We start from the raw sequence: 18,343 nt of genomic DNA, 5'->3' as shown, positions 1-18,343 counted from the left end.
GAGCACCAAGGCTCTCTGGGAGAAAATCTCTCTAGGGAGGAAAATAATCTCTTTTCATGGGCTGTTAGGATAGTCTGCAAACCAAACCAGTTAACCTGCAGCCAGGTAAATCCGGTCATTGACAGTAAATCAACCATCACTGGACATTTAAACTGTTTTGTTATTGAACCAATTTTTACAAAGAAGAAAAAAGGAATCAGATATTTGCTATTTTAAAATTAATTTCATTAATACGTCTTCATTAGCCTTGACCAAGAGAGGTTAAAGAGGTAACTTAAAGGACTTCCCTGGTGGCACAGTGGTGGGGAGTCCGCCTGCCAACGCAGGGGACACGGGTTCGAGCCCTGGTCCGGGAAGATCCCACGTGCCGTGGAGCAACTAAGCCCGTGCGCCACAACTACTGAAGCCCGCGCTCTGCAAAGAGAGAAGCCACCACAATGAGAAGCCCACACACCGCAACGAAGAGAAGCCCCCGCTCGCCGCAACTAGAGAAAGTCTGTGAGCAGCAACGAAGACCCAGCGCAGCCAAAAATAAATAAATTTATTTTTTTAAAAAAGAAGCAACTTAAAGATGTAACCGTCCCACCTCTCCCTGCAAACAGCACAGTAACTTCCAGGATCCACCAATGGAAGCATATTCTGTTGAAATGCTAGTATATCATTTAATGAAGGCCAATCAATTTCCTTTGAATACTGTACTGGTGCTAGATGAATATTTGCTTTGATCAGGAAAACTGAATTTAACTTATGCCTATTTAATATTTAATACTTACACATAATTAGTCCTTGCCTTTTAAGTTAACACTGTAGTTAACAAGGCTTCCTACATGTCTGTGGCACACTGGACAGTTTTTTCTAGATATAGTGGTATACATGATTGTATGGGAGCGATTAAAGTCAAGATAAATGGGGAAAAAGGGGTATATAGTGAAATTTTTAGACTGTAAATTATAATTATCTAAGTAGGGGGATAGTATATAATAAAATCCACAATATTGTGTGGTAGGCAGGCTTCCAAGATGGCACCCAATGATCCCCGCTTCCTGGTATTCAACCCTGTATTAGTCAGGGTTCTCCAGAGAAACAGACCAATGGGATCTATGTATCTCTCTGCCTCTCTGTCTACCTACCTACCTATCCACCTATCTCTCTTTCTACCACCTATTTATATATGGAGGGAGATTTATTATGTGGAATTAGCTCATGAGATTATGGAGGCTGGCAAGTCCCAAGACCTGTAGGGTGAGTCAGCAAGCTGGAGACCCAGAAAAGCCAATAATGTAGGGCCAGTCTGCGGCTCAAGAATCAAGCGTGCCAGTGCTAGAGTTCCAGTCTGAAGGCTGGCAGACTCCAGGTCCAGGAAGAGCCAATGTCTCAGTCTAAGTCTGAATGCCGGAAAAGGCTAATGTTCTAGTTCAAGGGCTGTTAGGCGAGAATTCACTCTTACCTGGAGAAAGGTCAGCTTTTTTGTACTATTCAGGTCTTCAATGGATTCGAGGAGGCCCACCCACGTTAGGGAGGGCAATCTTGTTTTATTCTATCTTTCCATGTAAATGTTGATCACATCCAAAAATACACTCACAGAAACACCCAGAATAATGTTTGACCAAATATCTGGGCACCCATGGCCCAGTCAAGTCGACACATAACTCTTGGTTAATTTCTTCCTCTTGAGCGTAGGCTGAACCTAGTGACTTGCTTTTAGCTAAGAACAAGGCAAAAGTGGTGATGTATCACTTCTGAGATGAAAATACAGGACTGTAACTTCCGTCTTGCTTACACTCCACTCTTGCTTTCTCACTTGCCTGCTAGGATGAGGTCAGTTGCCACGTTGTGAGCTGCTCTATGCCAAGGCCCATGTGTGCAGCCTTGAGCCCAGCCAGCAAGGAAGCGAGGTCCTCAGTCTGATAGCCCTAGAGAAACTGAATCCTGCCAACAACTACTGAGGGAGCTTGGGAGTGACTCTACCTCGAGTCCACCCTTAAGAGGACTGAAAGCCCAGCCCCACAGCTTGATTGCAGCCTAGTGAGTGACCAGAGTCATGCTTGGATTCTTGGCCCACAGAAACTGTGAGATAATAAATATTTGCTGCTTTAAGCCTCTAACTTTTGGGGTCACTTGTTACGAGCAATAGATAACTAATACAGAGTGTGTAAATGAACTGAAAGGTAGTGAGTGATGATGCAAACAAAATAAACTGAGGGAAAAGGTATTCAAACTCTACTTATAGAAAGGTGTTGGGGGACTTCCCTGGTGGCACAGTGGTTAAGACTCCACGCTCCCAATGCAGGGGGCCCGGGTTCGATCCCTGGTCAGGGAACTAGATCCCACATGCGTGACGCAACTAAGAGTTCGTGTGCCTCAACTAAGGAGCCCATGAGCTGCAACTAGGGAGCCCGCTGGCTGCAACTAAGGAGCACACATCCCGCAACTAAGGAGGCAGTGAGCCACAACAAAGGGGCACGTGAGCCGCAACTAAGGAGCCCACCTGCCGCAACTAAGACCCAGTGCAAAACCAAATAAACAAATTAATTTAAAAAAAAGAAAGAAAGAAAGGTGCTGTGGACGCTGGTGGAGGAAAGGCTGTCCTTCCACTGGTATCTGTCCTCACTTCCTTCTCCATTCCTCTCCCAGGACGGGGCCAGCTGCTGGAGGATGGGCGGATTAAGCTCACTTTGGCCACAATAGCCAGCTTCCCAGATGGCCCCTTGCAGGAGAAAGACCAGGGTCTCCCTGCCCTTCTTTCTTCTCCCTCGTGAAATGAGATGAGACTGGAGGCAGCTCCCCCAGGAGGGTCCTCTGCCTGTGAGCCTTCCCCCATTCTGCTATCAGGCCTGGGGAGATGGCCTCGGGGAGCACTTTGCCAGACTCCAGATCAAACTTGCTTCTTCTCTTTTGGTTCTTCACACCAGTTGAGGTGCTCTGGCCTTTCCTTGCATTGCAGAGGCAAGATTTAGGATCTGGATTCAGGCTCCAGGACAGAAGTAGACAGAGGTCTTTGGATTGCTTCTCATGCTAGGCTCCTCTGGCAACCTGAGTCTGGGGGCGGGGGGGGGTCCAGTCAGTACACTAGGGTTTTGCACTGCAGCTTTAAAATGAAAGCTCCAGCAAGTAATTGCCATTCTCTCACTCTGGTATTTTAGGGTGTGTGTGCGTGAGAGAGAGAGAGAGAGAGAGAGAGAGAGAGAGAGAGAGAGAGAGAGAGAGAGAGAGAGAGAGATTGTGTGCGGGTGGGTACCCATGAGCTTATACCTCCCACAGGGAGGACAGGGATTCAGGGATTCCTGGATGTTTTGGCCAATGCTTTCTTAATGGTACCCCAACTCATCATTTTCTGATATGGACCCAAGTCAAGGAGACTGTGCATCACAGTGCAATGGGGTGGCTACTGCGATGTGGGGAGCAGGGTCCAGACTGCTGTGAGTGAGCCTAGGAGTAGACGTATACACTGGCCAGCAGAGGCTTTAAGGAGAAAACTGTCACTAGTTTAGACTTTTTTCTTTGGTTTTATCTTTCTGCCTTCTTAGCTCTCTCAAAAAGGTAAGCTCTGAGAGCCAAGGTTAACTATGGGTCTAAGCAAAATACACAGAGACCACAGTGCCTCTTCTCTCTCTCAAGACTAGACTTGCCAGCTTCACAACTGATCCAGGCCCCTCACCTGGACGGAGTCCCCACAGCAGGGTTTGTAAGGCAAATATCTAATAGCAGTGTTTCCCAAATTTTGCTGCAGATCTTATATGAAGAAAGTATCCTGCAGGCAAGTTAGATTTAGAAACACCAGCAGAATTTTTCTGAGCCTTTTCCAAGAAGTGAGATCTATTATGCAGAGTTTTCCAAACTTACTTGATTCTAGAATCATTTCCTACAAAATATCTCATGGTATAAGGCTGCCTCAGAACTCTTGGGTAAAAAGTATCCAAAGAAATAAGTGATGCTCATTGTGCTATAACATCTCATTGGCAGATCTCCCCCTGGAACCTGGACTCAGAGTCTAGGCTATGACTTTCTCACTTTCTTACCACACAGACGTGAGGAAGGACTAAATAAATGAAGCCCCTGGTTGCTTTCACACTTTTTTATTTCCTAACTCAGATCTCGTGACTATCTTCACAGAAATACTATTGCCTTTTCACTAATAGTACAGCATTTCTTGGTGTTAGTAGTTTCCCACTGAACAATGATTTCTTTCAATCGCTCTAAGTATATGTGAATCACTCATTTTGTTGAAGCGTCTTAGAAAATAACTTTCTACTCCTGATGTTTTTAATCATAAATGTCACTAAAACCTAAAAATGTCTACTATTTAACTGTAGCCATAGACCTAGCATTGACTCTTCTGATCTATACATACCTCTGCCCCCCCTTAGTTTTGCAATGGTCCTAAATTAGCTCCGTGCCCCCACTTCCCACCCTCCAGGGGCATGGCTCTTGCAGACCCTGTAGTTAGCCTGAACGCTTCCTGGGGAAGCAGACACTTGCTCTAATAGCAGAGTCCCAGGGCCCTGCTGTACTGCCATCCATCCCCACCCACCACAGAGACTCCTCAAATTCCCAGGATGAAACAGCTAAGGTCTGTTGCACTGGCTGTAGAAACAAAGAACGGCGCCAGCTGTGGTCTCTGTGGGCTGTGTGCCCAGGACTTTGGCTCCTCTTGGCTTACTGAGCACCAGCACGCAAGAGTAGGAAAGGTACAGATTACTTAATTCTTGCCAGGAGGCTAATTCTTATCTGCCTTGGGGTAAACAGGAAAGGCAACAGAGAGGACTAGTGCTAGAGGCTGAATGTTTATGTCCCCTCAAAGTTCATTATGTTGAAACCTAATCCTCAAGTGATGGTATTAGGTGGGGAGGCCTTTGGGAGGTGATCAGGTCATGCGGGTGGGCTGCTCATGAACAAGGTTAGTGCCCTGATGAACGAGACCTCAGAGGGCTGCCTTCTCCCTTCTGCCACGTGAGGACACAGGGAGAAGTCAGCCGTCTGCCACCCGGAAGAGGGCCTGCTCCAGACATCAAATCTGCCAGAGCCTTGGTCTTGGACGCTGAGGTCTGCAGAAGTGTGAGAAATAGTTGTTTGTTGTATAAGCCGCTCAGTCGATGGTATTTTGTCATAGCAGCTTGAAGGAAGCAAGACAATTGAACTGTCTTTTTTATCAGGGATTATGTGTATGTGCCTATCTGTATGGCTGCCAGATGTGAGTAATCCTCAAGGAGTAACAGGTGAATGAGCCGGGAATGAGTGGATACCATTTATAAAAAAGATGTAATTGTGGGGAAAAGGTGATTTAAAGTTAGAAGAGTCTGCATCTCAACTCTGCCACTTTTATTAGTTGAGTGACCATGGGTGATTCATTTTTGGCACTTAGAGCCAGTTTTCTTATAAGCAACATAGAATTATTTATCCTTCTCACTACCTGCGTATGTGTATCTGTATATGCAGAGAAATATGTCTAGAATGGTTTACATCAAATGTTAACATGGTTGTTTAGGGAATTTGGAAATTGGGTGGCTTTTCCCTTTATATTTTGTGCTTTTCACTAATATTTGATCTTTTTTAAGGTAAAAGTGTAAAGCATACCCCAAATACTGTCAATGTAAAATTGTAATCATATGGTAAAATGAAATCTTTCATATTTTTAAGTTTTTGAAATGGGAGAGTCTTATAAAAATTCCCATAAAACCAACCAAGTATCATTCCTTCAGTTTCTTTTTTCCCAACTTGTGTGTATAAATAGGTCTTCATCTTTAATCTTTCCAGCAGACAGTCTTCTACCTTTTTCTCCATTAATCTTGGAGGAATCTTTAGAAGGTGATATGAAGACTACTGTTTTAAGAAAATATTGAAAGAAGTAACAAACCACCTTACCTGGAAGAGCAGATCTTTTAAAGCCTAATACTTCAAAGGGAAAAACAAAAACAAAAAGCAGGGGAAAGAAGTTAATATTGAAAAATGTAAAACCAGTTTAAATTATCTGTTTAACAAATGAAGTGCTGCTATGTTTTATTCCTAGTCACATGGAAACATAGATGTTTTGAATTAAAAAACAAATAAGAGGTTAGCAGCTTTTTTAGGGAGTTTGTGACAATTTTCTCTGCTTCCCAGGTCCCAGAGGTCAGATGGGTTCCCAGCTGGTGGCAGTTTATTCCTTCAGCTATTTATAGTTTTACTCATGAACCTCTAACAATCAATAAATGGTACAACTTATGAGAATTTCAAAATACTATTTTCCCTGCTCCCAATTGAAATTAGAATTTGATAGGCTTAAATACTTTACAAATGCTTCAAATGAGATTATGAAGCCAACCAGTAGGTATTTATTTATTTTACTAAAATATAGGCATGTTTTCCTTTAAATATTTGAGATTCTGTCTACAGTGCCTCTGTTATATTCATTCAAATTATTCTTATATTCCAAAACAATGAGGCTTCTAAACTGGTGGAATGTTGCCAGGAAATTTCAACAGAGTTTGAAGGCGACATGACCAAAAGGCACAGTTTAAATTGGCTTAGGGAATGAATGGGCTCCTTAGCAGCAGCTGAAGGCTGTATATAATTAACAGCATCTGTCAACATTAACACGTGGGTATATAGAACAAGCAGGCCCTACAGCCCCACTAAACAGCAACCTCCAGCTTCTGGTACCTTAAAATCCACAAGACCTCAACAAAAAGCCCCAAGCCATGACTAGAAGGACACTGATACATTTTAGTGATACTAGCAGGGCTACAAAGCAACAGCTAATTAATGTTAATTATCTAGAACAATTCTGTGAACAAGAGCATTGAGATTTCAAATTAGCCAGCTATCATCAAAAAATACAAAATACCATTTATGAAGATAACTTTATATTTGAAATTACTGATTTAAAAATCTTTCTCGCATTATTTTAATTTTTAAATGGTGTGAAAATGATCTGCTAACCTCCCTTTTTCCATGATGAATTTAATTCAGCTTGATTATTTCTGTAAGAAGAGTATTAAATCCATTCTATGGCAACTTTTAGGTTTTTTTTGAAAAAAAATACATTAAATACGCTTCACTCATGAACATGTACAAAACAACGAGAACCAAAAAAACCCCCAAACCCAGAGGAAATTTCATTAAATAAATTTATTTGTTAAAATAATTTAACTCCAAATACAACTGTTGAATTTGCATTGAGTTATAACTACAATTCATGTTTTAATTGAAATGTCAAGGTTTAACAACTGACATTGTTACAAAACAATAAACTGTTGTTCAATTTTAAATGGTCAGTTGTATTAGAGCTCAACAATTAACTGTGAACTATATTTATCTCTGGGAAATCCCAAATCAATAAGGATAAGTCTGTTTCCAAAACCCACTGCAGTCATTCTTGAAACCCTGATCAAGATTTAAGAGATGCACAATGACACGTTAAAAAAAAAAAAAAAAAAAAAAAGACCCCTATAGTCTTTAACATTTGATTGGCTAAGGAGACAATTAAAGCTTACCCAAGTGCTAACACAAGACTACTGAGAAGAACAAAAAACTACGAAACAAACGAAAAACCAATGGCAACAAGCAAAATAAGCACTTTCATATTCATACATATAGACAACACCCCCAGGGGGCAACTCCTGAAAACGAACAGCAGACACCCTTAGGCAACATTTCTTTATACAGAAGAGCAAATATCAGTAGTTTTACCACAGAAAAGTGATGGCAACTGTAGCTATCAGAGTCAAAATTTCAGTCCTAATTCTACAAACCAAAGGAGAAAATCATCAAAGCACCTTTCAACAGTTTAAGGAAGATTTTATGTAATACTTTTGATCAGATGCTGGCTTGTTTTGTATGAGTTGAACAAAATGAAAGGCACCAGTTACCATCACTATCACAGCTTAAAAGAACCAAAAAAAAAAGAAAAAAAAGTTGCAATATAGAACGAAAAAACTTAAAAAAAATGCTGCCTTTGTATAAAAGTAAAACAAGATGACAGAAAAAAAAAAAAGAAAACCTTATCATAGTAGCTAAAGAAAAAGTGGGTCTTTGGATCAAACCATAACATTTTTAAGGCATGTTAGAAAAACTTTCACTTATCTAGTTGCTAGTCTAATCAGGGCATAAAATAAATAGCGACCCGAGGTCACCAACTTTTAGCCACTATTATTTCATGTGCCAGCAAATTTCATCTTCCTGTTCTTAAGCTTTGTATTGACATCTCAACAAACACATTCATTCAAGCTGAGTTATATCCATAACCAGATGAAATACCAACAGTAAGAGCACGCAAGCGTTTCCACATTTCTGCATATCTTTGTTTTGTTTTGTTTTTTGTTTTTGCGGTATGCGGGCCTCTCACTGTTGTGGCCTCTCCCGTTGCGGAGCACAGGCTCCGGACGCGCAGGCCTAGCGGCCATGGCTCACGGGCTTAGTTGCTCCGCGGCATGTGGGATCTTCCCGGACCGGGGCACGAACCCGTGTCTCCTGCATCGGCAGGCGGACTCTCAACCACTGCGCCACCGGGGAAGCCCTCTGCATATCTTTGATGCTTTGTCGCTAAATAGTCAGGGCTGGGTGGAAACACTGATCAGGCAGCCAAATTGGTTATTAACATCTTTACAGCAAAAAACCACCTTACTGTCCGACAAACACGTCTAACTAAAACCCCAATTTTTAGATAACCTTTTCCACCTTATATCTTGCCATACCTTTCATATCATTTAACTTATTTTTCTTGTCTGCATAGCAATCCACAATGTAAAACTGTAGAATCTTTAGAGATGTTTTTAATATGTAATCTGTTGCCATAAGTTGCTACCAAATATGGAATTCTAAAAAACAGAATCATTCTGAGAAGTTACAGGCTTCAAAACTCAAACAGTGCGCTAACAAATATTTCTAATTCAGTTGATAAAAATCACACTTCTTGAATCTTTGATTTCTCTTCGTGATTGTGTCACAACACCTTTTACGTGATGAAATTTATTTCAATAAAACTGGTTAGAACTTTCTGTCCTATAAACAAGGTGCTTCAGAATTGGGGATCATAAAAAAAAAAAAAAACAACTATCTTGAAGAATGCAAATATTCACAATTCAAAGACTTCTGCCAACCATGGCCTGGTTTTACCCACAGATCTCTGTTTTCTCATCTATGAAAAGGACTCTCCACCATTTTTCTCTCCTCTAACTTAATGTCAGGCTACCGAACACTTGGGGGGCTACCAATGATTTCAATAATGTATAAAAACAAATAATTTAAAAGAAAAAAATGGTTTTGATACACTATATTCTGCAGTACAGGTTCTCATTATAGGCAGTTATCTCTGACTTGTGCCAAATTCGTAGGAACAATAAACACACGTGCACACGCAAACATACACTCTTCGCTCAGTTACACACATAAGACCGGAGCTTACTTGCACAAGAGCGTGAAATCAACAAAATGTGGGGCGGTATGTAGATCACAGGCTCAGTGATACTGCAGTTCTGAAGGCCAAATTTATCTCCAGAGGATCCGCTCAAGATACTCTCTTCAGCATTTGTAACTCTGAAGTTAGTTGAAAACCCTTCTGCACTTGATTGTAAAACTTATGAATAGGTTTTTCATGTGCCTTTAGTCATGCAAATGATAAATACTTTACGGCTATGAAAACCAAAAATGTCAGAACTTGAGCACCTTTTCAAAACAAAATATTCACTCTAGCTTTATTTGCCACTTCAGTAATCAGGGCAAAATTGTTATAAGAAAATCTTTATATAATTCTCCAGGAAAATTAAAGGTTTTTTTTTTTTTTGTTTGTTTGTTTTTGTCTCTTAACTTCCACTCTATAATTTATGTTCTACTTTTAAGCCCAAATTATTTCACATGGTTATTCAATTTTTTAAATGCCTGTGATAAAGCTCTGCTATAGAAAACTTGATTTCGAAAGCAGGTTAGCTAAGAATCACACCACAACCATAGCCCTTAAAGGCAAGAAGGAATTTGCTGCTTTAACGAACGTAAAAATGCAAGATATCTGTACTGTCCTGTGAGGTTTCTGCAAACGGGAACATGTGGATGCAACATGGCTTCGTTTTCCTTACATGACGGTACTAGTTAATCTACTAGAACACTTCTCGTTAGTAAGGCTACACAATCTCTTTCCGTCACAGTTGCTTCCTTCTCGTTCAGTAAAGTAATAAGGACCATCTCTGCTTAGTTAACAGAGGGTGGGTTTGGGGTTTTAATTCAGCTCAAACCCTTGTAAGAGTCTCCACTTTCTGGGCAAAGCAGGTGATGAAACATTCTAACACTAGGCTGTATTTTTACACAACCTGTTGTGACTTTTGCTCTATCAAGGACTGATGTGTGAGTTAGTTCTGTGTCACAAATTAGGATAACACCTACAATTAAGCATCGATTTTGAAAAAAACAAATAGGTCAGCTGAGCAAAGAATCTCTCCCTGTAATGCTGTTGGCAGGTCAGCTGTTGTTATCTTACTTGACGTGATACATTGGTTAGAAGCACTATCTCAGTTCCTGAAATTCAGTACTCTTGTAGGAAAATATTTCTCCTTTACTTAATTTTTTTTTTTTTTCTTTTTTAACAGACGACAAAATATTTTAATGGTAAGTGGCCACAGGAATTCTTCTGGTTTCTTGCCCGTGACTATTTTTAACATACACCACAGTTGCTTCTGTCAACTCAGTGACGATGCCATGACAGCCTTCAAAGGAGAACACCCTGTAGATCGACTTGGCGACGCCTGAAGCTGCAGGTGCCTAGAGGAGACTGAGGACGACGGTGAAGACTGGAGTTACCGAACCCACACGTTACTCAGTGACAGCAGCTGACCATCACTGCTGCACTCTGAACAAGGCCTGCTGTTTCACTGGAGAGTCACACCACACATCCTGCAAGCTCCACCGCTGAGCAGACGAGGTCGGCAGCGCCTACGATTCAGCGCAGCTCGTGACCAGGACAGCCACGTGTGAACGCTACTGGATGTTACATGCAGAGCAGCACGGGTCATCCTTGTCAGGCTGCGCGGCATAGTTCATTTGCCTCACAATTTCTGCAAAGAGTTCGTCCACCATTGTTTTACTCTTGGCCGACGTCTCCATGAAGGGGCAGCCCCACTCTTCCGCAAGGGCTCTGCCTTCATTGGAGGACACTTCTCTCTCACTTTCCAGGTCTACTTTGTTCCCGACCAAGATGACTGGCACTTTCTCATACCTACGAGAGGATAAACAAAACACACAGATGTTGGAGAAGTCGGCACAACGCCAAGCAGGTAAAGTGTATTTTCTCTTTTTTCACTACATTCTACTACAAATATCCTTTTTAGTTACATGAACAATTATTTGCTCCAGTTGGTTTGACATTTGCCAGAAGGCATTTAGAAGCAGCTCTCACAGTAGGCCATAAATGGGTTTTTCCAAAATGCTGTTTTAAGTTAATCAATTATACATCTTTTAAAATCAATTTACCTTTCCAGATATACTTGGAAAATTATTCTCAGAATCTCAGGATAAACCCCTTTAGATGGATTAGTTTAAACTTTTTTCATTTTAAAGAGATGCTTACAAAAATTCAGATGATGAGGTAATAGCTCTTGTGACTAAACGAATAATTTATAGTTTTATATAATTTCAGCATTTTACTATGTTCTAGAAGTATACAAAACTGATCATGTTCTACTAGTTCCCAAATAAGAAAAAAGCTAGTAGAACTCATTAGGATGAAACCCACCAAACACAACTACACTCTATCCCTTTACACAAACTGTTATAGATTAGTCTGTTGAAAGACAACCACGGTTCTTTTCAGCCTGACAAGGACTTCAACATTCCAATCATTAGCTTTACCTGATGTTACCACTTCTTTTCCTTCCTAACTAGAACCAGCGTGCTGCAGCCTAAATGTGTGTCCCACCAAAATTCACATGTTGAAACCTAATCGCCAAAGCGATGGTGATGGTATTTAGGTGGGGCCTTTGGGAAGTGATTAGATCATGAATGGAATTTGTGCCCTTATGAAAGAGACCCCAGAGAGCTCCTTTGCCCCTACAGCCAAGTAAAGACATGATGAAAAGAGGACAGTGTATGAACTAGGGAAGTGGGCCCACACCAGACACTGAATCTTCCAGAGCCTTGATCTTGGACTCTGCAGCCTCTAGAACTGGGAGGAGTAAATTTCTGTTGTTTAAGCCATGCAGTCTATTGTATTTTTGTTATAGGAGTCAGTTGGACTCAGGTAAGGTGTCTATAAGTAAAGACGTTTGGAAAAAGCTAAACTAACAGACAACAGATAATATGAAAAGAACAACGAGGTCCTAAGTCACTTTGGTACTAACGATGATTCTCTCTACAATGGTTATAGTCATGGTGTAAAAACACCCGGTGCTACTGTGCGTATTTATTTACTATTTGTGTTTATGTTTGTTCTAAGCAATGTTGCTAACACATTTGTACTTTATACATCGTTTTAAAAGCTTTTTGTGATCTTAGGATACATCAATACCTGTGTCTCTGTGTGTGTACTTACCCCTAAGCAGAATGCATCTCTAATTTATAAAGGAGCAAACTACAAACCTGCACACAAGTGATAACAGAGGTGACTGGATACAGCTAATCCGTTAGAAGAGAAAGCGACACATAGTCAGGATTTACTAAGGCAGGATTTGTACAGCGTTTCTATCATTCAGGAAACTTGAGTAACAGGCTGGCAGCTAACGTTCCACAGCTTCATCATCCTGGCAAGACGGTTCCTCTCTACTCACCCTAATTTATAAAGCAAACTATATTCCCAACAGAGTCTATCTTTTTTTCTTCGGCACAAGATCAAACAGAATGGTCTCAACAAGAGGGCATACCTCAGACAGTGTGCTCCTTAGAAATCTGAAATACACGAGCAACTTAAAAATGAGTGGGGCTAGTGGAGATAACAATATCAAAGGTGAATCTAAGATTTGGATATTATCATTTTGCAGGAAATGGATCTAGACAATTCCAATTTTTATCAAAGGACTTTCCATGCATTTACTGTCTTTCAGTGGTGCCTAGGCTTTCTGATCTCAGATCATACTGAGAGCTCTGAACATATGACACAGGAGTTTTTCACATCTTCTAGGACCCTCACATGCAAACAATTACGTGTACCCCTTGGCCTCTGGGAGGACAATGGCAGTGAGAATGAAGCTGTATTACAAACACTATCAATCAGTGCTTTGCATACTGCATTTTGTTTTTCTTATAAGAGGCTATACATCACTGTGTGTTTAAAACACTTTGTCTAGAAGTGAAGTAACATAAACATTAATAAAATTAAGTAAAATTTAGTGATTAAATTTAAAGTAAAATTAATTTCAACCTCTTTATAATACTTAATAAAAAGGAAAGTGATAAGGCATCCCTTTCTATTATTAATCAAGTGATAGCTCTTTTAAGGAATACTTTTTAGTTTAAATACACAGTATAATATCATGCTTTTATACATAAAGAAATATTTCTTACACTTTTAATTAAAAACTACAAATACGTGGATTTTCAAAACGTGTAAAAAAACCAAACCATTAACCATTGTATGCTACACTGAATCAAGAATCTGAATAAATCTAACAGATTCTCAAAAGGGTAATAACTAGAACACTGCAAACATAGGTCCACATGCAACAGTATTTAATGATTGTTAAACCAAAATGCCCACTTAGTCAGTATCAGAGACCTTGTCCATTATATCACACACTGAATTCAGTGGTCTTTCCTAAAACCAAGATGCTAAAGGTGCTAGAGACATCCAGATTAATATTCTCAGAAGACTTTAAAAGACTGAGTAAGATGTTTAAGAAAAAACGGTATCATGTACATTTCAGAACACCAGACAGTGATCGATTCGGCGGCTCCTTCGGTTAACGTGAACATATGAGACGGGATTTGGAGGCTCAGCCTCCAGCTGGGCCACTGAGAGGCTGCAAGGCTGAGCAAATCAGTGACTCTACTCGCCTGCATTTCATTTCCTCATCAGGAAAGCAGGAGTAAGAGTATCTGTTCCCACTTAACACACAAGGTTGCTGTGACGGTCACGTGAGAGAATCTAGAAAAAAACCAAGTGCCGCATAAACGAAGGGTGGTGTTCTTTCCCCTGCTGCCCGCGGATAGGAGACCACGGCCTCAGGAAGTGTGAAGGAGGAGGGGGAACTGATGGAGGGGGGTGAGGGGCGGGAAGGGGGAGGCGAGGGAGGGGGAGGGGTGGGAAGGAGGGGGGAGGAGGAGGGGGAGGCGGGGGAGGGGGAGGGAGGGAGGGGGAGGGGGAGGGGGAGGGAGGGAGGGGGCACCCATCTGGGTGGTGAGGAGCAGAGGCAGGCCTGGAGTCACAGGGATACAGCAGCCTCCTGACAGCAGCCTCTCGTACTCTACCCCGCCCCCTCTCTAGGCTGAGCATTCTAACAACAGGGGACAGGAAACGCGGAAGAGCCCTCCCCAAATGTGTGTACCTGTGGGAGGGGGGGATCTGCAAAGGCGCTGCGCTGGGATGACAGAATCGGTCCTCTGTGTGGAGGGAAGGTCTGGAGAAAGCTGGACCCTCCTTCAGGAAGATGAGTGAGAAAGAAAAGGGAAAGCAGCAAAGGATGAGGTTGACAGAATAAAGTGAGGGTGTGAGGAACTGGTCCTGCTCTCCACTGTGGCTATACGGTATATTAAGAAACAAACACACCCCAAACACCCAGACCAGGACTCCAGTTCCCGAACTGCTTCTCGCCAGTGCTGTGAATTTAGAAAATTAACTTAATCTCTCTGTTCCGTGGCTTCTTGGACTGTAAAATGAGCTGGACTAGCTAATTTCTAAGGGGTTCTTAAGCCCTGAAAGTTGAAAGTCAGCACAGACATAGCAGGTCACTCCCAAGACAACACGTATCACTTACTGAGTGACTGCTGAGAGCCCAGCACTGCTCTAAGAACAGCACCCAACAGGCTGAGCTGCACAAGAGATGCGGATGGACGCCTCAGGAGTAAGGCCAACATGCAGGGGTGACGTCGTCGGATTCAGTGGGGCGAAGTCCCCAGGCAGCAGAGCCTTCCGACCTGGCGAATGGAGCGGGTGGCCCCGTGCACTCCGCCTCCCAGGAAGCTGGAGATGCACTCGGGGCCCCGGCAGCTCCATCTCACTGACACCACTGTTCCAACACAGAAACGTGGGATGCTTTTGGCGATGCAAGTACTGAAGGCTCTACAGAAAACTGCCTGCCGCTGCATAAATAACTAGTGACAAACAATCAATGTGCTGTATATTTATTCATCCACTTAACACATGTTTATTTGATAAGGGCCTACTATGTGCTAGATACTGTTCCAGGCACTTAGGATACATCAGTGAATACAACAAAGGTCTCTGCCCTAGAGTCTAGCACGGGAGACGGTCATCGATAATACACCTAAGTAAATACGTAAATTATTGGTTTACTAAGTGGTGTTAAGGGCGATGGAAAAAAAACTGCAGAACAGGCAGGGGGCTGGGAGCCCAGGTGCTACTTTCAACCAGATGGGCAGGACAGGTCTTGTGGGGGTGGTGGCATGTGAGCAAAGGTGTAAGGGAGTCTGCCAAGCAGGCGTCTGGGGAAGAGCACGCCAGGCAGGACACAGGCCAGGCAGTGTGAAAGCTGGTGCGAGTGTGCGTGATGGCTGGGGGCCCATCTGTACAGCCTCCCGCCACTCCTGCAGCCAGAAACCCCGCAGCATAGGAAACCTGTTCATTTCAGGCTAAACAGAACTTTGGCACCTGGGTGGCAAAAGTGGCCTCACAAGACAAACGTGACGTCTACGACAGGGCCAGCTAGATTACCTAGGAGGACTAGGTACTCGGTTGGCAGGTGACGGCAGCACTTTCGTGCTCTGTATTTATAATAGTTCCGTGAGTTGTCTTTATTTGTTCCCTTTTCTAAACACATCACTTGGGAACAAAGATGAAGATGCAAAATTCCGAAAATATTTAATTTATGTATTATCGTTAACGTTATTAAGAGCAGAGTACCACGCCGTCCACATCTTAAACATCAGCTCGTTTCTCATCAACTTCAGCATAACTTCTTTGATGTTTCCTTTGAGGGCAGGATCATACAGTGGCTTCTGCATCTCACTTTTATTTTTGTTTATATTCTGAGGACTCCTGTTTTATTAACATGAATGTTCATGTTGTTTACTGTATCATGAGCATGATTACATAGTATACTGATAAATAAAATTAGTTCTTTTGAGCAGCTCTGCTTAATGCATTGAATGAAACTTCAGAAATACTGGCTTGAGTATCACTGAGCTGTAGAATGCTGACGGCTTCTCAGTGAAGGCAGCTCCGTAAATATGAACAGTTCAAAGCATTTGGAGTTTGTCAACCGTCTTTATGTAACTGTCTTGATATGGGTATATGTGTATGTATATTTTATTCTGGGTGTGTCTACACTCGGCTGATCACCAAAATAGCTTGCGAATTAAAAATACTGATTCTCAGGCCCGACTCCAGAGCTACTGAATCTGAATTTGTGGGATCAGGACTCAAGACCCTATTAAAAAATACCTATCTATAAGTTCTGAAGACTAACTGTGAGGTTCAGCAGGGTTTAGGAATCACTGGCCTGATCTGCTATGTTGTGACCCCAAACAATACTGTATTCTGTATAGTTCATGGTTTTATACTGTGGTGAGTCCAGGATCAATTCCTTTTTCCTTGCATTTATTCAACAATGATAAGTTGTAGACAGAGACCACTACGCTCAGTTCCTTTAACTTCCTTTTGAGGGTGTTGCATTGTAGCACATTAAAAGAAGGCTATGCTTCACATGAATTTTACCAGACTGCTGTCTTCTCCGTCACTTTTTCAAGAGCAGGTTGAAATACAATTCTCTTTAAATTCAGAAATGAGAATTGGAAATATTTTTACTTACAAGGTCCCCCTTTTCAACCTTCCACCCGTTGTTAAAAACCTACCAAGAGGGTCTCAAGGCAAAATGTCAGAACACCTGATGCTTTAATCATTTCCATGACAATCTTACCAAATGGTTATATTTCAACATCTTTAGTGATGTGGAAATCATATCTCAGGCAACCCATTTTGTCCTTCCTGTCAGTTCTGTTCAATGTTAGTGTTAAAAAGTCGGTGCTAAAGTTTATCCCTATCTAATGAGCTGTGATCTGTAAGCTTGAGAACTTAGAAATCTTTTCTCCAAAATGAAAATAGCTTTTCTTCTCCATCTCCCTGGTCAAATAAGTAACACATAATGATTTTTTAAAAACCCATGGCGGGCTTCCCTGGTGGCGCAGTGGTTGGGAATCCGCCTGCCGATGCAGGGGACGCGGGTTCGTGCCCCGGTCCGGGAAGATCCCACGTGCCGCGGAGCGGCTGGGCCCGTGAGCCGTGGCCGCTGCGCCTGCGCGTCCGGAGCCTGTGCTCCGCAACGGGAGAGGCCACAACAGTGAGAGGCCCGCGTACCGCAAAACAAACAAACAAACAAACCATGGCAATATTTAAATAGGTAAAGAGGAAATTGAAAAACATTCTTAATCTCACCTCCATGAGAATAATTGCTATAACTATTTTGGTGTATATCGTTTCACTATTTTCCTATACATATCTATATAAATGGAAATTTTTATGAAAGGAGATTATACCAGCTTCGATTTTCACTTATCATGGACTTTGTATATCATATCAATAAGTGATATACATCATATTAATGGCTAAACAGTATTCCATCTTATAGAGTCTCTACGATAAACATACCGTAATTTAATGACTCCTCCTCCATTTGTGCATGGAGAGTTTCCCTCTACTCATTTTTTTCACGAACAAACAGCAATCTAGTGAACTACACCTAGAGGTATAACTTCTTTCTCAAAGGTATGCATGTGTGTGTGTGTGTGTGTGTGTGTGTGTGTGTGTGTGTGTGTGGCATACCATCTAAACCAGAAAAATCACATTTCTAGATTAGCACACATGTATGTGTGCCACGCACACATACATGCAATCTCAACTGACATCCAGAAATTTATACTACAACCAACAGTGCTTAAGAGTGCCTGTTTCCCACCCTTGGGATTGATAGTTTTAATCTTTCAATAAAGTATTACGGCAGTTCTGGAGAAAGAGAATGGTTTTTGGCTAGGAGTTGAAGGCTCCTACCACAGCCTGCCAGCATAAAACATCAATACTTCTCGTCAGGATGGAAAACATAAGCTAAATAAGGCTTCCGTCTTCCTCTAGACTGATTTGTTTTGAGGTGATTAAATATTTCATCTTAAAAGAGCACTTCTGGTAACTTAGCTCGAGTAATGAAAGGAAACCACAATTCTATGCTGCAACTTTCCCTTGGTTTCAGACTGCATACTGAACAACAGAGGGAAATTT

General features: G+C 41.8%; 1 protein-coding gene across 1 annotated transcript in view; it reads right to left on the bottom strand.

The window, feature by feature from the left end:
* Nucleotides 1-7,101: 7,101 nt before the first annotated feature.
* Nucleotides 7,102-18,343, bottom strand: part of RAP2A (RAP2A, member of RAS oncogene family) — a 43,267-nt gene continuing 32,025 nt past the window's right edge. Inside the window, exon 2 of the mRNA XM_059042034.2 lies at nucleotides 7,102-11,182. Within this exon, the coding sequence (XP_058898017.2) occupies nucleotides 10,945-11,182 (238 nt within the window). The 3' untranslated portion in view covers nucleotides 7,102-10,944. The remainder of the gene's footprint in view (nucleotides 11,183-18,343) is intronic.

The sequence above is a fragment of the Kogia breviceps genome, chromosome 16, assembly GCF_026419965.1.
Source record: "Kogia breviceps isolate mKogBre1 chromosome 16, mKogBre1 haplotype 1, whole genome shotgun sequence".
Taxonomy (NCBI): domain Eukaryota; kingdom Metazoa; phylum Chordata; class Mammalia; order Artiodactyla; family Physeteridae; genus Kogia; species Kogia breviceps.
This window is presented reverse-complemented; position numbering and strand designations above follow the sequence as displayed.